General features: G+C 40.6%; 2 protein-coding genes and 1 long non-coding RNA gene across 3 annotated transcripts in view; 1 reads left to right on the forward strand and 2 right to left on the reverse strand.

Annotated features, from left to right (window-relative positions):
• Window positions 1–22,484, reverse strand: part of LOC140274630 (DLA class I histocompatibility antigen, A9/A9 alpha chain-like) — a 424,015-nt gene that overhangs the window by 318,376 nt on the left and 83,155 nt on the right. The gene's annotated exons all lie outside the window — the stretch shown is intronic.
• LOC140274546 (uncharacterized) lies at window positions 1,379–3,758 on the reverse strand. Its single transcript, XR_011908356.1, has 2 exons — window positions 3,676–3,758; window positions 1,379–1,642 (listed from the first exon to the last, which is right to left on the reverse strand). It is a non-coding gene; the product is annotated as an uncharacterized lncRNA (long non-coding RNA).
• The window catches only part of dbpa (D site albumin promoter binding protein a), a 37,572-nt gene continuing 17,984 nt past the window's right edge, over window positions 2,897–22,484 (forward strand). Inside the window, exons 1-3 of the mRNA XM_072369852.1 lie at window positions 2,897–3,951; window positions 11,680–11,945; window positions 13,446–13,644. Of these exons, the coding sequence (XP_072225953.1) occupies window positions 3,756–3,951; window positions 11,680–11,945; window positions 13,446–13,644 (661 nt within the window). The 5' untranslated portion in view covers window positions 2,897–3,755. The remainder of the gene's footprint in view (window positions 3,952–11,679; window positions 11,946–13,445; window positions 13,645–22,484) is intronic.

Here is a 22,484-nt window from a genome sequence, read left to right on the forward strand (position 1 = left end):
CCAGCGGGTAGATCATTTCAGTTCGAAACGTCTCTTGACACTGTATGAGGCCTCTTGCTTACTTTTATTACCTCCCTGGCTTGTTTACTATGTTACAGTAGTGTATGACACCAGATAGCGAAGATCCTTCTAAGAAGGGTCACTCTTACAGGGCAACTACACCATCTGATTCACGGCTCTGTCAAATTAGTAGCCACTGGAAACTCAAGATGTGGCATTTATACGTGTGATCTACTGCTGTAGTCCGTTTATAAGCTGTTATTGAAATTAAGTGAGCTGTTCCTTGGCCTGCTTAATAGCTGAAATCACCTTTTACATTGACATTATTGCAGAGGGAACGTATTTATTAATACAGGGGTAATCTGTCCTGTGTATTTGCCTTTTTTTTTTTTAAAATGACAGTGCATGTTATGATCCGAAAAGGTACGCAGCGCATAGTCTATATGCACACACAGAAATAACTATGGCACGTGTCATGCAAACTAACTAAAAATGACAAAGGTAAACGTTGACAATACTGATAATATTTACCACACACGACATAAATGTACCGTTATTTAGCTAAAAGTGCAAAAAACACAGGTTGATACTACCACAAACGTCTCATCATATGTAGTTAGTCTTCAACAATATATTAGCTGTTTATTTAAATTGTTGTCCTTTTTTTTTTTACATTTTACAAAAGCTTATTGTTTATTCTTGTGTGTATCTCATGTCGTTTTCATTAAAGCGTCAACAGCATCAAAACTGATTTACTACGAGGAAGTTCGCACGATATTTAATCGATCCTTCCGCAGCGAAAACGCCAAACAAACCCTCTCCGAGTCCACCTGTCACGCGGCAGTAGCATGGGGAACTTTGTGGGCGGAGACTGTGACCCAATTTTAACCAATCGGAGGCCGAGAGCGGCAGCGAGTGACCCAGATTCAGCCAATCGCAGCGCGGTACAGTCGCCGGTAGGCAACAGTCGGCGCGTGCGAAGAACATGTGCTTCTTTGGAGTTGAGAGCGCGAGAGACAAACAGGGACGCTTCTTCCGGGAGTTTTTTTTTCTTTTTTGTGGGATTAAAAACAATTGAACTACAAAACGCTGTTGTTTTCAACATTTACAGCAAACAGTTTTTAAATAAAAATACTTTAAATTATCGCCTCAGTTCTGCTGTTGTTTGCAGGTTCGATGGAGGTTTTTTTTCCCCCCACTTTTAGACGTGACAGCTCCTAATGTTGCATTTAGATATCAGGTAGAGAGATACTCTATTCTGCCATATGAGCACGTGAAGCCCTCTTTTGCTTTGTCAAAGGTTTTTATTTGAGTCGTCTTTGTGGGTAGAAATATCCCCCCATTGCCCCGATAAGGAGAAAAAAATGGAAAACAAGAGCAAACATCCGGACAGCTCGGGTCCGTGCATTTAATTCAATTTATTCTCAGTCAGTGGTCTTTTCCTCTGCTTTGGTCTCTTAATGTTTACATGACAGCGTGAGAGAAGAGAAGAGGGGCGGGGTACGTCCAAGGTCCATCCAGGAAGGAGATCCGCTCCAGGGGCCGTGATTTGGTGCTCACCAGTCGCAGCGCACACTCACTATTGGCTGAAATCGCAAGGAGGCGTCGTTTTGTTATGTTAATAATGTTGCATTCAAGGACACTGTGGAGAAAACATGCATGCTAGTCAGCGTTTGATGCAAGACCCCACAAAAAGGATCATAATGCAACAAAAGCTTCTCTGTGTGGATTTTTCTCAAAGTGTCCCCATTTATGCTGTTATTTCAACTTAAAGTTGATGAAGAAAGCTTCAAATTATTAATTTTATTTAGACGCTCATAAATGAGTCTGTAGTTTACATGACTTTAATTTCTTTTAAGCGTGAAATAGAATTTATGTCTTTGAACCAGACAGCTTTGTGTGCTGGTTTTAGGAATTTTTTGTTAGTCGTGACTTTAAGCAGATGCTCAGTAACAGGTAACAAAAAGTAAATCTATGTCTTAAATCTTAAAGTTTTAATGTCACATGTCACACATCAAGTCTTCCATATATAGAGAGGTACACATCCAGACAATGCAGTTGGGGCCAAATTACTCTAGTATGTAAACACTTAGGCTTAAGCGTTCTGCACATGCTCCACTGTTCCCATTCTGGCTTTTGATCCAGAAATAACAGAAGAAGCTGGTAACGACAAAGAAAAGCCACACAAGATAGCACATTTCTGTAAAAACTTTAAAAGACAGAGCACTTACGACATTTTACAATGTTGTGAAGATGTCCAGTTCATCACTGAACGTGGTACAACATGGTAATCTTCAGATAAATTGTTTGTAAATTGATGTAATAGGTCAACCGGAAGAAGTCCAATACTTATAAAACAAAAATAAATATCCCCATTTTTTTGTTGTGGCATCAGACACAAATCAATCAATAACCTGACTCCCTTTCAGCAGGTGGGAAATCTGGGTGAACTCTAACTGTCGCTTGATTTAACTGTGTTGACTGACTTTTCATGAATACGTCACACAGCCCCATTTCAAACTGGAAAATCCTTTAAAAACAATCAAGATGAAAAAACAACAGAACACTGGAAGAGGATCCTGCAACTTATTCCACCACCTCCCCTAAAAGTAACGTGGATGAAGGGTTTAAAAACCCAGTTCTGAAAATTTGTTTTATTCTTAATTGTTTAAAAAGTTTAAATTAAATCAAATTAGTAAAAGAAAATATTTCCCGACTGAGAAAAAGGCTCAAATTTACCACTTTTCCTGTGCACCCTGAAAGCAAAGCAGCGATGTGAGGGTGAGGGGGCGTGGTTATCCCGGACAGTGGGCGTGGTGTTTCCATGCAAATGATCCACGCCCCCGAGCGCCTTTCCCCCGTGAGCGATGACGTCACGCGAGCGGCCCGTGTTGGTTCCAGCTGACAGGCAGAGAGAGAGAGAGCCAGAAAACATCGAAAATAGAGCGAAGCGTGTGAGTGTGGGCTTGTGCGCGCGCGCGTGTGTGTGTGAAGGAGGGAGGGAAATAAGAGCCACCATCTATCCGACTCTCATACTACTGGATTTTATTATTTTTTGAGGGGGATGTCGTTATTTCTTTCACCTGACATTATTTCGCTCATATTCAGCCTCATTATTTTTGACTTGAAGACTTCCCACCGCCGCGTCTCGACTCTGCTCTGCTGTTCCTAACCCTCCTTCTCCGCTCATTGCGCGAGACTACAGAGATCAGCCTTTATTTCTGGTTTTATTGTCACTGTTTTTGTTTGTTGCTCCCTCCGGAGGGAAATTCTCGCCTGACAAACCGACGGCCGGACCGGGACCGAGCAGCGCAGCGAGACGCCGTTTCATTTCCACCATCTCAGAGCGGATTTGATTCGGTTCTGATTGTTCTTCTGTTTGTGTTTATAAGTGCGGACCTGAGTTTGTTCAAAGCGCGGAGCGGTGACAGCAACTCCCGAAGCCTCAGACCGTCTGACAGGATGAATTTGACCCGGTGATCATGCTGACATTTTGGAGATAAATCCCCCTTTATTTTGTGTCGTTTCTTTGCACATTTCCTGCATGGGACGAGCGGAAAGCAGGATATCAGGTGGAGATCTTGAGCGCACACTCGCGTCACCTGTTCGCGCACCTTTTGACGGCGCGCCTGTCAGCTACCATCACTAAGTGGATTATTTTGATCTTGAACTCACACTCTGCAGGTTGCTCCACTCCACCTCAAGTCCCTGTGCCTCCCCTCATCTCCCCCTCCTCCTCTTCCTCCCTAGAAGTTATGTCAAGGCCTCTCACCCAGCTCCTGCCGCCGGATCTTCCTGCCGGGGCCACCAGCCTGCAATTTGGGGCCAGCAACCCGGCTGGAAGTGGCCCCCAAAGTGGACACCTGACCTCTATGACCAACCTGAAGTCTCTGCTGCAGCTACCAATCAAGGCCGACCAGAGAGGCCCTAAGGACTGTTGCGAGATGAAGGGTGAGTGTGCGCACGTGTGTGTTTGTACGCGTGTGAGAGAGGGAGATCCTATAGGCATAACTTCTTAAAGGGAAACACCTCAATAAGCGAGTCACCGCTGGAATACCACACAGAAACTGCATTAAATATACCGCAACACAGTACGTTGTGTTTGGGTGTTACATTTGACTTCAGAATGTCATTTTAAATCCACTTTAAGTGCAATAAAGTGCAGCAAGGATGATATAAACTGTAATCATGATCCATTTTGGACCTGCAGAAAGAATACTTCAACATGAAAGTGACAGAAACGAATTCTTGTCATGTTTTTATAATTTCCTCCAGCTTCTTAAATGTGAGTTTGCTGCATTTCATTATTAAAGAGTTAAACATTTGATGGGATTTGGATGAATTAGCTGAAGTTTGGAGGAGCTGTAATGGAAATGCTTTGTTGTTTTTGAGATTTAAAACATTGCAAAGTAGCAGATTATCAAAATAATCACCAGTTTTGGCCCTGATCTGAAATACGAACATACAGCAATCATTACGAGCCGTGAGTCTCTCACAGGAATATTACTGGGATTATTAGTGGTGTATGTGTGTGTGTGCATGTGACTGAGTGGGTATGTGTGATTGTAAAATACAGAGGAGCTGCTTACCCAACACACTCACATGCACAGTGTTTTCACTTCATTCCTCCTTCTGGCCTGCTGGATTTTCTACATTCAACACTTTCTATTTTTATTTGGTGGTGAAATTAAATGATTTGAAGGATGAGAAAGTGTTAGGGTGTAAAAAAAAAAGAAGAAGAAGCACAATCTGGAGTGGATGCCATCAAAATCCAGTCAAAGTAGCAGCAGCAGTTGTTTGTGTTGAATCTGGTTCTCTGGACTGTTTAAATAAAGGTTGCTGAGTGGGATTGAATTGTTTTCCATTCACCAGCTGCCACGACAAATATTAACCAGGCTGCTTCTTCTTCCTCTCTGGCTGTGGGGATGTCATAACTCCAAGTCAGCTGCTGTCTCTCTCACACACACAGCAGTTCTGGTAGGACTGTGAGGACACTGCATCGATTTGCATTGGTTCCTCTGATGTCTCGCTCTTACTTCATCCACAGAGACTTTAAGCCTATCCTTTATAAATCTGTAAAATCAGTCTGATGCTATTAAATGAGTGGCCTGTCAAGAAGGAATCCTCATAAGTAGAGATAAATTGAGCACACATATGCACAGAGGGAGAAAAACAAAGGAATAGGTTTGTTCAGTTGCTTTCTGCTGGTTGGCGGCCCCTGCTGGTATTTCAGTGCAACTGCAGCCCCTTCCTCTGGATTTCTTTTTGTCCTTTGCACGAGGATGAGCAGGAGATGACGGTGAGCGCAGCTGACAGGCTCTCCAAGGAGTCAGAAAGCATCCCAAAGGCCGCGACTGGCCTCGTTGTCAGCACATGCACTATTCTACAACTGATATGTGATGCATTCACAAGCGAAGACAGGATGTTTGAGTGGGATTTGTTTTTGCCTTGCCTCTGGTTCTTGTTGCCTTGCCCCCCTTCCACCGTGCAGAGTGGATGATACTCCCTCGCGCTCTTGCTTTTTTTTCCCCTGGCTAGCTTTGTTTGACGCCTTCGCAAACACCCACTCCATCTAGCGCATCGCTCTCTCACACATCTTTGAGTTTTTCCTCTCACACTTTCCTGTCTTGCTCTCAGATCATTCCGTCTTCCACTCTCTCTCCCTCTGCTCATTTACATTTTCTCAGGGTTTGTCTCGCTCCTCTCTGCCTTTTCCAGAGCCATTTCTCTTCATTCTTTTCCTTCTTTTCTTGCAACTTTCTCTCAGATCTTCTCTTCTCTGTGTGACGTGTCTTCTTCTTTCCACTTTGTTGCGGTCAGTTCACAGTCTGTCACTCTGAATGACTTATCCACTTGGGTTCAAAGTGTCACCATCGCTTAAATTAAACAATATCACTTCCACTCACTCCTACTATCCATTTCCCCTCCTCACTCTTCTTTCATTGTCTCTTCTTGCTGCTCTATAGAGAGAAATCTTCCCATTCCTTTTCATGGCTTTGTTGCAAATGTTTCTTTTGTAAATTTACGCTCTTGAGTTACTGCCACTCCACATGTCTGCAGAACACTCCAGCGGTCACTTATGGAGGTGTTTGCAACATGTATGCGAGCTGTGTTTTGGTAGCTATGTGCCTACAAATGCCAAAGCAATTCCTCTTTGTTTCCCCACATGAAAATGAACTAGTGTTAAAGTTAGACCAGCTTCTTCCCAGGTAGACGGTTTATGCTATCATGGTATCACAGCTTGTGAAATGATCACAACCTCTTAAAAAGCCCATGATGACATTCCAATGAAAAGTAATGGTGCTTTGGGATGGACAGTGATTACCACTCTGCATGCTGCACCGTAAAGACAAATTCCTCGGCGTGCATGTGGAGTTACAGAAGCCTTATGTTGTGCTGTAAGTTAACCATGGCAACATTATCACAATCAAATCACACCTGGACAATACGAGCACGTGTTTTCTTTGCTTACAACATAATTGCAGCTCATTTGACAGCAATAATCTGATATAAATCTAATTAGATTAGATTGTGTGCAAGATGGTGGAACGCCTGTGTCCCCGCAGTTATTCTAGATTAAATTTATTCAACATTATAAAGGACAAATATTAACAAGCCGTAGTCTTACTGACACACACACACATAGATAAAGTCAAAGAGGCATCCTTTTTCATCAGCAGGAAGCAAATTGGTAAGAGAGGCAGGAAATTGTTCGTTAGACCAAAATGTGGATGTGGGAACTTTGTAGCCGCAGGAAACGTCCATTGTATTTCTTCCGGTTGTATGGATTCCATAATAAGAAACAGCATGTGCTTGTTTTGTCATGGACTGCTGACAACCTCATATGGTTTCTGTGGTAGTTTTTTAAAAGAGTTTCATTGGCAGGAATGTAAACAGCAGCAACAAACACACTGGTAAATCCTTTGGGCAAAAATATGGCTGACACTTCCCTGTGCCATGTCTGCCCATCAAGTTGTGATGAAGCCAGGTCTCTGTAAGGATTTGTGCTCAGCGGTTTTTGATTTCATGTTGCTGCAGCCTGAATCACATCTCAGCCAATAGTCGAAAGGACGCTGGTTAGACGAACAGCCGCTGGTAAAAGCTGGGTCAGCTTAAACTCTTCATAAATTGGACTCCCTTCTCTTTCTGTCATGGTATTTCCCTTTGCAATGTTTGATCTGGCAGTTCCAGTTGGCTGGAGAGATAAGACTGGGACAAGTATTGGGCTGATTATGCTGATGCATCAATTACTGTGACGTCAGCATGGCACCGTAATTGTTGATACCTGCGCTTGAGGTGCTGGACTAATTGCAGTTTTTATCATAATAAGAGAAAATACAGCTGCTACAGTGACATCTGATGCAGTGCAGCACAATGTTACATTGAGTTTTCAGCTGCTTTATGGTTAGCCTTAGAAGCAGTGGTGCTAAAATGAATCCTAAAGGAAGAACATCATACATATATAAGTATGATTAAAATATTTTTAGCTTATCTGTATGATTTTATGGAAAAGCTGGAAATATTAGCAAAATGACGTGGGCTGTGGAACAAAATAGAGCTGGTGTGATGATGGCTGTTAAAGCATGCTAAGCTATTAGGGCATGGAAGACACTTTTAGCCTATATTTAAGGCTTTTGTCTGTATTTCACATGAGCCTGTGCCGTCTTCACCTCAGTGCCTAAACCCAACCAGACATGTTGACATGCCGACAAGGCAACCAGCAAAACAGCCTCCACAACCATGATTGTTTTCAAGTGTAACCAATTCATTTATTTAAGCCTAACAAACTAATGTTATTGCCGGGACCCAACCAGGAAGTGACGGAAGTGTTGAAATGTTATTCATTCAATGTAGCTCAGGATTAAAAACAACATTGTCCTATCTGGCGGTTGATCTTGCTACCATGGTGGAAATGTAACCGCTCTATACCCCTCCCCTCCAACATCTTGAAGAGGACTTTGTTGCTTGTTAAAGCAAACACTTGAGAATGTAATTTCTTCCAATCTGGAAACGCTCATATGACTCATATGTCCCTCCTGCTGTGGTAGTTAATGGGCGACCCTAACTAAGGGTATAAACAACCTGTTTGGCTGCTTTGATTGGAGGTCTCTTTGGAAAAACAACAAACGTCCCACTCTTACTTTCACATTGGTGACGCATCATTTCTTGCTTGTTCAGTTTCTAGGCAGCCTATACTTTCTTTATGCTCTGTTCAATGGATACAGGCTGAGGAAATCAGCAAGTATATGAGAAAGATGCTCCTGGAAGGAGATTACAACGGCCATTGTATGGCCTCATCTCTTTATCTTACTCATCCCTCCCTCCACCCATCTTTCTGTCCCACCACAGCTGGTTTCCTGTGGTAATCTCTCATGTGTTTGTATTCTTTCCTTTCAGGCCTCTCTGATAATCTTCCACAGTCTCCCTTGCTTGCTCCATCTCTCCCATCACTCTAACTCTGCCATATAGTTGAATATTCTCTTTCATCACTATTTCATAAAGCTTTATAATTCATGATGCCATTTATTCAGTATGCACTTGTGGCATGGTAATTCTTTAGAATAATATAATCAAAGGATCAAAGTACATAACAATCACTGTCCCTCTTTTCATGCACTGCTGCAGTTAGATAAGGTTCCGGTTTAATTTGCAGGATTTACTTTGAGTTTTTTGTGGTGATGGTTTATTGATGTCACAAGTCCATATCTGTCTTTCCAGCTGACTCGCTGCCTCTCTGTGAGGTCAGAGTGCAAGGTCAGTCAACTTAACTTTATTTATAGATGCCTTTTAATGATTGCAGCTAAGTGCTTTACAAAGAGCTAAAGACATGTGACAGCACCAGGACAAAAACTCAGCTTGGACTTTTATCTCTTGAGATTATTTCCTTACAAAGTAGCGCATGATTGTTATTTAGGCTATCGTTTAAGCTCCAGTTCTTTTCAGTTGGATTGGCGTTTTCGCTGTTAAATGTCAGAAACCCTCACAGATCTAGATCCCTGCTAAAAATGATCCATCATATAGTACTCAAAATTAGTGTCCACCTGACATTTTCTTTCAAAACAACTTTACAAAGTCAAGGTTCATGAAAAGAGCCAAAGCTCTTACAGCTTGTAAAATGAAATGTCGAGTTTATGCTCTGTTCAATGGTTGTTTCTTGGTTGGCAGTCTTTATTGCAGAAGTAATGCTAGATGTTCAACCCTAAATGTCTTTCCGAAGCACCCGCTGTTCAGTTGTATCCAGACAATGCTTAAATTCTAGCATATATGTGTATGTTTGTTCATATGGAGAGTGAATTTAAGCCATCTAAAACAACTCAAATCGGAAAGAAATGTGTTTGAATCAATGCTATGTGGATATTTACACCAATTCACTTTTGCATCAGACAATTATTTACTTTGTGACTACATTTTCTTAACCATAACATCTATATTGTAACATGGTCCATGCTGCAGGACCGTATCTCATCACAGACACTCCTCAGTTGAGAAAATAGTCAATAGTATATGGTTACATGCAGTCAAGCTGAGCTACAGTTACTCGACCTGACCTGTTCCCATTTGTCCCAGTAAACATGCTCAGGAGGGGAATCAGTTTATGGATTAAGTATGATTTTGCAAGGCTGCAGTTATAAAATCGGGATTTTATTAGAGCAGAGCGACAGTCTGAAAATGCTTTAACCAACCATGAGTTGACATGTGGTCTAAATGAGCTGATTTTCAGTCACATTTACTGACGTATACAGATGACAGATCTGAGCAGCTCTGTTGGGAATTCAGCTTTGAAAATATACACCTATGCTGTATTGTTTTGGGATCTTTGGAGCATCTGAAGAGTGCTTAAGCCCATATGTGTCTAGTTGAGTGTATACATGCAGGAATGTTATCCGTTTTTGGTCAGGATGACACAATGATTGATGTTTTTCTTGTGGTGTTTAAATGTGTAGCATGGATGCCATCGGTTCATTTCACTAATGACCAAAACAATCAACCAAGTGCAACTCAAATTAAGGTGGGGCCACAAACACGCAGATCTGTTAATAATAAGTGGAGATAATTAACTAATAACACAGGTAGCGCTTGCAGATGGTGAATGCTGGCATATTTAAGCTGAGTTGTTTTTCTTTTTTTTTCTGCCTATTCAATTATATAAACTGCTGCTTGAATATAAGCATTTAACATAACTTTGATATGTGACATAAGTCTGTCTCTCATGTTTCAGCACCACGGACAGCGTAAAAGGGTGAAGTGATTAGTTATTATAGCGTAACGCGTTGCAGTGGCATGAATAAGGAGAACATCCCGATCTTACCTAATAGCCAGGTATCATTGTCTCTGTGGATAAAAGGTTGCCTGAATCTCAGACTTCTGTGTCACAGCTTGAAGAAGCTAAATACAGCTGCATTCAAGAACAGGCAAAAACACGGGAGACGAAATTCCAGGTGCAGAAGTTATGGTACATTTATTTAGACTAACAAACGAGCAGATTGCTGTGTTTTGATACAGCAGGTGTTGTCTTTATTTGTTCTAGTAACAGGAAAAGTGCTGAATAAATAAAGTGTATGACTATTATTAACATCACTATTAATACTGCAGTTAACAGTCTCAGGTTGCTTTCTACTTTGTTTAGTAAATTCCTCCACAACACATTCTTCTCTTTGCACTGCCTCCTCCTCATAGCAGTTATCACGGTCATGTCAGGTGCAGAATTTTAGATATGCCTTAATCCGGTGGTAAATTAATTCAAGACACAAGTCATAGAAGAGCCCTAAAGTCCTGCACTGTAGATGGTCACGAGGCAACTACTCCAGAACATCAGGAACCATCTGGTTTCTGCAAACTCATCAAACATGTCAACGTCAGTCTCTTAGTAATCCTGGCTGAAGCGGTGATACTTGGCAGACTCTATTCTGAGTCGGTTGTTTTCCTTGCAATGTGATACTCTTTGTCTTGATTATTTATTTTTTTGGCTTGCATGATTTGAAATCAGTCAGTGAATGTCTTCATTTAAATCAGCATGGACAGTTCCACAGCAGCATTTAAATTAGATTTTACAAACTAGTTGTTGTTCTCATGGAATTATAATAGAAATGAAATCATAGTGTCTCTCATTTATTTGAATAAAATCTGCTATTTGGCATGCACACTGAAAAAAATGCTGTACTTCTTCATGAGGCACCCTGTATTCTACATCTTTACTCAGAATTTTGGTTTGGAGTTGAAAGAAAGCATGTGTGACTCCCGGCATGTAATCTGACTTCCTTCTGGTTCTCATGAATACATGAATGCAATAAAGTAAAGTAATGAACCAGCTGACCCTGTTTTTTTATAGTTGTTGGACAAAATGGAACAAATTCTGATTATATGTAAAGAGTTATTTGGGTTATAGTTTTACAGACCTTTGTTGAGAGATAAATTGAAACACTGGTAACTCATTACCACCTTACTTTGAGGGCAGATTCCTCCCTCACGTTCACATTTCTAACTGCATCGCTTCAGTTTATCTCACCGTGTCAGTGGATATGAGTTTTTGGCTCATATCTGCTCAGCACAAACATTGAAAAAGAGAGATCAAACAGATTTAATTTCCCTCTTTGGTCAGATTTCACAACACCGCTTCTGTTGATATCACAACAAAATCGATTTAATGTAAAATGGTGTCTTACCCTTCCTCTTCCTCAGACAAAGATAAGCCCCTGGACTCAGATGAAGACTCTGTGGGTGTCAGCGCCGGAGGGCCTGCCGTAGTTGGGGGTACCGGCACTGGATCGCTGCGACCCAACTCCCAGTCGGCCTTCCTGGGCCCGCTGCTGTGGGAGAGGACCCTGCCGTGTGATGGAGGCCTGTTCCAGCTGCAGTACATGGACCTGGAGGAGTTCCTGACTGAAAATGGGATGGGGATGCACAGCAACGGGCCGAGCTCCGCCAGCGCCCAGATCCCCTCCCAGGTAGTGCTGGTTTAAACCAAAACCCGCAGTTTTACTACTTTCATCAAGTCATTGTCATGTGAAATAGAGAAGTTCACAGGAATAATCGTTGTTGTCAACTGTTTCCAATTTCTCACAAGGAGCTTTAATGAGAACAAAGGGGCCTGAAAAGTCACCAAAACTATCAGCAAGTTGGCAACTGTATGAGTAATATTGCTGATATGTGAGCTAATCACCAGATAAACGGGTTAACTAGGTAGTCTTAATTAAGCTTCCAGAGTCATAAAAGGTAACAGATTAATTTAATATGCTTTCTATAAACAAAGTTGCCACTTGCTGTCCCAAAAACCTGGTAAAATAAAGCACCTTGTACTCAGAAGCTGAAAAACACTTCTTGCTGAGTTAATTACTGAAATTGGTGGAAATTAAAGAAAATATGCACATCCGTCTACTGTTTTTTTTAGCTCAAATGTGTCTCCTTCTTGACAAAAAATGGAAAAACGGCTGTTGACAAAACCGTCAGATGTGTGCAGATCAGTGATGAAATCGTAACTTTTCTCAGTCTAACATGAAGCTAATCCAGATATTTACTTAGTGTTTCCTACAACTGTATGAACTGTTATAGGTTTGCTGCTATTTCATACTTTTTGCACCCTTTTCTTCTACATCTGACAAAATAAAATAAAAAAAGCACCTCTGGCTGTTTGATTTAACAAAGCAACGTCTAATATTTCCAGTTTGTTTTGCTGATCAGTGCAAAAAACAGATAGAAATAAAGATATTGTGTTGGCTAAGGTAAATTTCTGTGGTGTCTTGGTAACACAGCTGTCATATGTAAAACACTGCAGGTTTAAATCCCATGTGGGATAATAATGTTTCCATATCACAGCTACAGCTTCCCTCAGCACATCGAGGCAGAGCAGCTGCTCAAAGCCAACATCCTCCGCAGTGCAACATCTCCCTACCTTTCATTTCTGTATCTATAGAGCGTTTAGCTAAACTTGCAGCCTGTTTTAACAAGTTTGGATCAAAACATTAACACTTCCATCAGATAAGAATATTGTAAGGAAACACAAAAGGTTATTTAGGAGCTGACACATACCAGTGTGACCCTTTAGACACCCATTTAGGTTTAGTTTTCATTAGCTTTCTTTACCACATTATGTCAGACTGTCTCCAAGACGCTCTAAAGCTGCTGCTTTGATATAGAGTGATTATTAATTTTGATTTATAGCTATTCTAAACACCCCAAAGAGTGAAAAGAGGCTTATTGTTTGAATGACGCATGTGGATATTTGAAATTTCAGCAGAAGGATCATCAGTACGTGTGTTTAATTTTGACTTTACGGCTCTACGGAGTCACATTTTAAAGAGATTTAGTGCTGATCTCGGTTGCCAACAGTGTGATTTACACAAATCTTGGTCTAAGATGTGAAAACATCGGAAATAAACTTTCCTACCGAGCAGACATTTGAAGATGGGATAATATTGTTTTCTTTATTCTTTATCTTGACTTCCCAGAGCTCCCAGTCTGCCGTGCCCAACCAGAGCTCCCAGTGTCCTCCCACATCTCCTCCACCCTGTTCCTCCTCTTCATCCTCCATGTCCTCTTCATCCTCCTCTTCCTCACTAATCGGACTGGAGACCGTCCAGCCACAGCCACCCCCACCGCCACCTCAGCAGCAGCAAAGCATTATGGGAGGACCTGAGTGTCTACATGGTGAGTGATTTTAAATTTCAAAACATTAACGCAACAGTTGGTTTAAAAGTTTATTAATCTGCATTCATTTTGATGTGCAGGGAGGCTTTTTGGGTTGTTTTGAGGTTTGTTTGGATTTCTCAGACTTGAGATAATTAACAGATTTATCGTTTTTGCGGCTGTTTGTCAGACAAAACAAAAGATTCAATGAATTAACTCGCTGTAGGAAAGTAACATTTGACTATGACAAAAAAGTGGTGGGTTATTAGAGAAAAAACATTGGCATTTGTATTCATTTTTTCCAACAGAAATGGATATTATGACCAATTAATCCTTCGTCTGTTAGCTATAGTTGTTAATATGTACTTCATTTGTGACCCTAAGACTTTTAAAGAGAAGGAGGTTGTAAAAAAAAAAGAAGTTGAAAATGCTAAAAAAGATCAAAACTTTCCTACTATAGCTCTTGTGAATTCAACAGAAAGATTAATTTATAGGATTATTTGCATGGGAGCAGAATATTTCTTCATCAGCTAATGCTCTCAGACACACATGAAGCTGCACATGTAGAGGTCATGATGTGATCTGGCACTAATGAGGGCTCCGACCCGAGATACATCACGGTGACGGATGCAGTTCAACCGTTCTAACAATAACCAGAGTAGGATTTTCTCCAGTAATATGTGCAATAAATGGCTGACTCTCTGCTCTCCGACCCTCCTCGACTGTCTTCAGCAGCCTGTTTTAATTGGTTGCATATTTATAATTTATTGTGTCCTCTCTCTGCTGCCTTTGATGTGAACAAGAAGTGACAGAATATCAGACGAGTCTTTCTTTTTTGTTTTGTTTCTCGTCTTTTGGAGATTTCCCAAATCTGACAACTACCAATTCTGACTAATTGATTCCACAAAAAAAACGTTCTTTGCAATGCTAATGATCCTTTTTTTTTAAAAAATTGATGTATTTTTTGTCCTGTGAGCCATCCAGTGAGTCATCGTTGCTAATGTTGTGATGGTTTACTGTTGATAGTCACGTCTTTGTAAATGTTTACTGGATTTCTAGACATTTAAAGGATGGATGATACAATGAGTGGACGAGTGTGTGAAGCAGATGAATGGAGACAGAGACCAAACATCTTTGTGTGCTCTGGGTTGTTTTTACACATCCGTTTCTTCAGTATTGAATTTTGTGTAACCAACAAAGAGTCAATTAACTGAGCTGAAAAGCCTGTAAGTCATTTTGTTGTCAACAAGACAATCAGTTTCTTCGCTTGTTGTTATTTTTTTACTTTGTCGAGTTGCATGAAGTTGAATGTCACGGTTACACATTCATTAATCACATTTTTGGCCATTTAGGGCAGTAAAAGAAGCTCTAAACATTAATGTTACTTGTTATCATCTTATAAGCCAAATAGTTGATGATAATGAAAAGGGAAAAAGGGAATGTGAACTCAAACTATCATCTTTTCCTCAATCGAGTCAAGTAGTTTTATTTGTCTAAACTAAACAAATAAGAAGTGAAAACATAATGATACCAGATGGGTCACCAACCTCTGTCTCCTGGATGAAAGTCCAGCGTTTTATACCATCACCTTCAAACATCCTAATGCAGAAGGATTTTTTTCTCAGCCTACTCTCACAGAAATAAGGTCATTAAGATTTTAACGGTCCTCAGTCGCTAAAAGCAGCAAGCTTCTTCCATATTGATGTGCTTTCCTGGGTGAGTCCTGTCGATAGTCTTTCTTTTTCTGTGAGTTTATGCCCCGTGAATTTAGATTATTCTAGAAGTTAGTTCACATTTTTGCAGTTAATGTTGGGCTAACCTAACCGTTCATCTAACCAAGGGGTTAAAGGGGAACTCCGGTATTTTTAAACCTTATTTATGGCATGAAAAACATTCATCTACTCACCGAGAACAGTTTGGTGAAAGTCGGCGTCCTTCAGAAGATATTTAGATCACTCGAGATTGGCGTATATCCATGTAAGGAGTGAACGGGGGCATAGACAATACAGCCTCTAAATAAGGCATTATCTGTCTTTATTTCACCAATACTTTAAGAAGAATGAATGAATGAACGCGTAGTATTGCACTGTTAGCTCATAGCTGCTGTGTTGTTGTTATTTGCGGCTATCGGGGGGCTTATAGAGGGATTTCTACACACTTGTCTACTGGGATGATGTCATCGACGCCCGCCGCTGCAGCACAGCTCATTCACTCCAGAAAGGACGTCCATTTTACTCAAAGTTGTCGACCATGTCGTCAAAATCTGATAAATATCCTGCCATGTTGCACAAAACTATCAGCATCAAACTACGTGTGAAGTTAGCCGACTGTCACAGAGCACGGAGTGAATGAGCTGTGCTGTGGATGCACGCGTCGATGAGGTCATCCCAGTAGACGAGGGTGTAGAAAGCCCTCTATAAGCCCCCCATTGCAGGCAATAACAGCAACATAGCAGCTATGAGCTAACAGTGCAATAGTACGCGTTCATTCACGCATTCGTCTTAAAGTATTGGTGAAATAAAGACAGATAATGCCTTATTTAGATAAATGTATTTCATGCCAGAAATAAGGTCTAGGTTTAAAAATACCGGAGTTCCCCTTTAAGAGCACCAGATATTCGGGCAAAGGAACAAAGGTCCCATGCAAGAATCAGGTTTGGTCTCATATCAAATTCTTCTGTTGACCAAGAATGTGACGATGTTTAAGTCTATGGGAGAACACATAGGACCATCCAACTTGAGCATACGATGTACAATGTTGTGTAAGGGTTTAAAGCTCAGTGAGGAACCTCAGTGCTCTATGGTAGACTGTACCTGCAGCATGTGGGCATTGTAGATGTTTGCATGTGGACACCGTCTTCTTAATCCAGCACTAAAAGTAGTGGTGACAAGCCTCTTCTTTTCCTGATAGATTTGTTGCTGCTCAACTCGATGAATCAGTCATCAGTAGTTATGTACCAATCATGGATGGAAATCCAAACGTTGTTAAGTTTAGTTTAGCAGACTTTCTGAAAGAGTTCTGTCTGAATTCATGATAAATTTGGGTGCAATTCCAGTTGTTGTGATTCATATGCATTTTGCATTGTTGGCCACTGTTGGGACTGTTGCACAAAGGGAATGTCTGCCAGCTTGGGTGCAGTGCTCCACTCTTCTCACCCGCTAGTTTGTTGCACTATGAAGTGATTTTTTTAAGAGCTTTACCTGAAAACAGCAGCAGCACTGACTCACAAAGCACACATGACAGCGGAATCAATTGTAGGGTTTTGATCTTCAAATTTTTTACATTATACAGCAAACATTCACGAGCTAATCATGCACAACTGCAGATGCAACATTTGCTAGAAATTAAATTAGATTAGGGGTACAGCAGTGGGAGAACCACTGCAGAGATGAGGCTGTTTAGGGTTGTTATGGTGATAGGACTGATGTGTTTGAACGATATCTGTTACTTTAACAATCGAAGGCATCCTAAGAAGGAAACTGGTTTGCTGCTTTTGTATAAGGCACAAACTCAGGGAGAAGAGGGTGGAACCTCAGTATACTTTCTGCTAAAACACTCCTGGGAGCCCAGTGCTTGGAACCAATTTACACATATTTCTCTCAAATTCTGATTGTGTCAGCTCCATGAGAATTTATAATATTGAATTTGCAAAGATAGATCCACCTGTGTGCGCCAAGTTTTGAATTAGCTTTGATCAGCTGTTGCTCCTCTTGTCATGTTGTGAAGAAAATACTCCCCCGACTTCAAGGGATGGTTGCTGCATGGTTTTGGCTGACTTTTTATACGTTCAGATGTCTTGAGTATGCGGTGTGAAGAATCTTGATGCAGTGAGAGAAAAAGGGAAAGAGAGATGCGGAGCTCAACACGATCAGATTCTGAGAAATCTGCCTGGGACATTGTGTTTGTCTTCACTCTGAGTCATAAACAATAAGGGAGGAGATGTTTCACAGTGAAAACCAGCTGCAGAGTTATATGAACAAAAAACAGATAACAGATAAAAAGAAATACAAAGAAGGAGGGATGCACGAAAGACAGCAGCAGAGGTCAGTCAGGATAGAGCAGCTGCAACAAAGGAGAGAACACAAGTGCTGCAAGTCTTCTATGAGAGTCTATGCATGCACTCCATCAGTGTGTTTGTGCACATGCATGCCTTTATGAATGCATGTTTATCTTTTTTGTGTGTGCACTGTGCAGAACTTGCACATATGAGAGTGTCCTCTTTGTTTCGGCATTTGCATGCTACTATGCAGGCTTTAATGGGAATATGCTTTCATCTTTCTGTGTGTGTGTGTGTGTGTGTGTGTGTGTGTGTGCGCTCTTTATTCCGAATAATAAACACGTGACTGGGTTGAGCTTGATGCATCCAGCCAGAAATCCCTCAGGTTGATGTGGAGCTGAAGTGTTACTACATAGCTGCATAGATGGAAAGTAGACTGGAAATAATAATCTCATCCATATGTACATGTTTTACTTTGATTCTAATTCATGTTTGGCAAAACAGAGAGCAGCTCAGAGGGAGGGAAAGCTCAAAAACAGGGATGCAGCTGTGGTTTTATAAGGCACTATGGGGATATCTTTCACCTGCTGCTTTTCAAAACGCTGCAAATTATAAATAATCATTTTCTGGAGAACACAAATTAAGGTTTGTCAAAACGGATTAAAATTGCACTTACAAAACAACAACCCGGATCAGGTTGCTGTAAGAATCAGACACAAACATTGCTATAAATACTGTTTGACTCTTCTTTTCCTGTCAAAACCGGACTAAAGACCACAAGCTCAGTTTTTGCCACAAGATGCAAGGCCAGAAAACGTCCGCAGAGAATCAGCTGAGCCAGCAGCGCTTCGATGTCTTTCATGGACTCTCAAGCCAGCCAAACCTTTGGATAAAACCATAATGTTTGGATTAACCAGATTTAATGTCCATACAAATCCTTTCTGCTGAACAGAACCCGGATCACCACAGTTTACAGTGAATGCAATCAGCACTTTGAGTGAAATTACCAAAAAAGCTTTTAATCTTGTCCCTTCCGTATGTATATGTGTGGCAAAGATAAATGGTACTTTAAGAGTGGAATTCAGCTGGATTTTTCTTGTAGTTTTATCCTAATTGTAAATGATTGGCTCTACTTGTAAATAGATATTTTAAAATAACAGTTTTAGCTTTACTGCACAGCACATTTCTCTCTCCACTAGTTATTAATCCCCCAAAAGCTCATCTACTTTCCTTAAAATTGTACATTTTTAAGTTTTGGAAAGAAAAAAAACAGTCTTACGGGCTTAAGATGTATAACCTTTTTTTCTTCATTCAGTAGAAAGAGATCTTTGAAGATGCCAGTCAAATCTCCACCCACCATGGCATGAAAAGGTAGCAAAAGCTTTGGGGACTTAGCAAGGAGCAACTGGGTCCTAGTGGCTGTTGATTTGGGCTTTTTTGGGTTGGGTCCCAGCAGCCAGCAGGAACCAAGCCAGAAGAATCGTTGCGTCTATTTCTCATTAACTCATTTGTGTTCTCTGGTTAAATTCACCTTGTAGTTTGTGCTAGCTTCTCATTTTATCTCACAGCTCATGCAGATAAGATGTGCAACTCCACATACAACGTAATGGACTTCGACTTCCTGAGACTGTTGGTGATACTCTGCAGGTTTCAAAGCAGAAATCCTCAGTTATATCATAGATGGCTGATTTTGCTCCTGATATGTCTGTAACACATAAAAAACATCTTATGGACAAGTCAACAAGGCTAAAACAGTTGGTTTTTAGCATGTGGGGATATGGGATATTTTTAGCTGGATTAGAGGCTTAGCGAGGTAATCAGCTCGAGTTTTCAACATGAAGAAGCTGGTTCGTCTCTTTTCTCTTATCTATAAACCTAACTTAGCTTAAGTTTTAAGATAAGAGACTGACACGTGTAAAAACAATGCCTCCTGACCTATCAGTGCTCTTAGAAAATGAAAAAATAAAAAGATAATAAAACACGGACAGTCTTTCTCTAACGCAAAGTGTCCTCTTGAGAGATTTGCTCATGTATCCTAAAACAGCGACTGATTCCTCTAAAAATGTTCCTGTTGACTTTTAAAGACTTGGTACTGACATTTATTAGTTTAATGCTTTAAAATCACTGGACTGTAACAGATAAAACATCTTGCCTTTTTACCAAAGATTCTAGAAACTGGATACTGAAAATATGGAGATATTTAAAATTTGGATGTTTAAAACAGCATCTGACAGAATAATTATTACATGCCTCAAGAATCTTCTTGTTGCACATTCATTTGATAAGATATGTAATAATAAATTGGCAGGTCTGCTCGTACAGATTACTAATTTAAACATTCTCACAGTTACCATTTTTTTTGTCAGCTTCCTGCTTTGACTACAGCAGCTCATCTGATGCCAGCTCAGAGTTGGAAAACCTGAGTCGAATTGATCACCAGGCTTGTAACACAGCTTAGTGAGATCTGTGTTGTTAGGGCTGGTTAAGCTGGGTAATCAGAAGATACTCTGGTAATGTTATACCTAAGCATATCCAGACCCCTTGTCTCTCCTGATACAATCAAGAGTGCAAATAGTTGATGATCATATTCAGTACATAAAGACAATAATTAGTCTGGGTTAACCTTTACTTTGGTCGACACCCACAGATGATGATTTACACAGGCAGGAGCTCACTTAGTCGCCTCTATTAATTGAATATTTTGCTTTACATTGTGATAAAAGCAGAGCTGAAACAAGGCCAAATAACGACCACTGTGACATTTTCCTGCAAGAAACTGTGGAGCCTCATTTCTTTTCTCTTTGTGAAGAACAGCCCTTTGTTTGCTGAGCTCCAGAAAATGATAATGAATCACAGTCACTTGTAGTTCACGAAGGCTGTTGCTTAAATACATCCAGGTCATTTGATTAAGTCAGAACCCTCACAAATAAAAAGCAGACCTTTATCCTCAGATTCCCTTGAGCTTGTACATGCTGGAGAATGCATGAAATCATTAAGCCGTAATGTCAAAGCATGTGCTGCTCCAATTCTTTCTCAGCTGTTTCAGAGTTGCTCTTTAACAATGAGCAAATGTTAGATCAGAGAACAGCAACATTATAACGCTTTTAAACAAATATTTGACATGTAAATATAAAATGTGGTTCGCTTGTTGTCAGCTTGTCACATCTGACAGTTTGACAAGTAAGTGAGGCATGTAGAGCACCTGGGAAGAAAACTGAAAATCCAAATGTGAAAAACCACCCATATGTAATCAGTTGTTCTTGTGCCTGAGGCTGATCTGTTCACACAACTCTATGGGAATCCGTTCAGTCTTAAGTCAGGCTGACAGACAGAGAAACACATGCAGACTTGATGAAAATGTCATCGGTTAAACTCTTATAAGAAGAAAACAGAATTGTTTCATTTTTAGGGGGGAAACAAACATTAACACAACTACTTCTGTGGCATTTAAACAGATGTTGACTGAGTTTAAGGTCGAGTGGTGCAGTTAAATCCTCCTCTTCTCATCCAGTGTGGAAAATTTGCTGTGCAGAATTGGAAAACTCATATAAAGGTCTGTTTTAGTCAGAATGTAGCCTCTTTATCTCGTGCTAGCATAAAAAATGTGTCAGCTGTAGAGTGTTATATAAACAAATAAACAAATATTTGATTTCCGGGCAGAAGACTATTTCAAGACCAGAGGAAAAAATGGCTATGCGTCATTGGCCACAGCTCAGATCAGTTGTATCTATATCTGAAGTGATCTTCTGGCTTCCAATTTAAACCTAATGTTTAAAAAATGGTTTTGATGATGGGATACAGCTGCTCTTAAGTTATCCTGATTTCCTTTGTAAGTTTTTTCTTCTTAAATTTGTGCACTGTCTGCACGATTTGGAATCCAACCTCCTCAGAGGAAAAATTTCTGTTGTTCATGACATCGTACGCCTCCACAGGGCCTGTTTGAAAAGAATCTGTTGTTTCAGGTCATACTTTTCCTGCATGGGTTTGAGACAATGTGTCAAACTAGTTTTCTGGTCAAGCTCTTGTTGTGGATCCTCGAGTTGGGAAGGTTTTGTTGTTAAATGACTGCTTTTCCACTCATTTTACCCATCAACAACCACATGTCTTCTGCATGCAGAATGTCCTCTATAAGCAGAGGTACTTAGGCCAACAAAAACTGGAAATTTAGGTGTCAATCTTTCCCAGTCCTTGTCCAAGGGACTCACTACGTCTTTTAGACGTTTCCCCGTTTTGATACATCTGGCTCAAATCAGTGTGTCACCAGCAAACTTCTGCAGAAGTTAATGAGGAGCTGATGAGGAGATCCGTTTGTTTGAAGCAAGGAAAGATTCAAAACAAGCAGGACAGAAGGTCCAGGATGGGGAAAGAATGCGTTTGGTGTTTTTATTTTTCTAAATCGAAATAAATGAAGTTTTATCTGTAGCTTCTTATTTTTGTATTTACTGCAAATCTGCACATGTTGGAAAAGGTCAGCAGTCCAAATACTGCAGCTCATATCACTGCAATCATTGTCTCTTATGTACAGCTAAGCTGAGCACTGATTAGACTAGCCGTGGCCTCAAGTGTGACATCTATGAATAAGAGCTTGATTCCACTTTAAATCTCTCAAAGTAAAACTAAATACCAGCATGAAGACTGAAGGAACAAAATATGAAAACCATCTGGGAGAGACAGATCTGGTTAAACACTGAAAGAGCTGGACTGCTGTCTCTTTAAAAGAGGGGAGAGCAGGATAATGCTGTGCTGAAGCAGCCGGTGATTTAACATTCTGGGCTGTGATTAATCCTGGGGAGGGAAGGGTTAAACAAGACACTGACTCTGCACTCTGTAACACAGCACAGACAGAGAGAGCAGTGCTGGGGGG

This window comes from Leuresthes tenuis, unplaced genomic scaffold, assembly GCF_036924035.1.
Source record: "Leuresthes tenuis unplaced genomic scaffold, fLeuTen1.0.hap1 SCAF_18, whole genome shotgun sequence".
Classification (NCBI taxonomy): domain Eukaryota; kingdom Metazoa; phylum Chordata; class Actinopteri; order Atheriniformes; family Atherinopsidae; genus Leuresthes; species Leuresthes tenuis.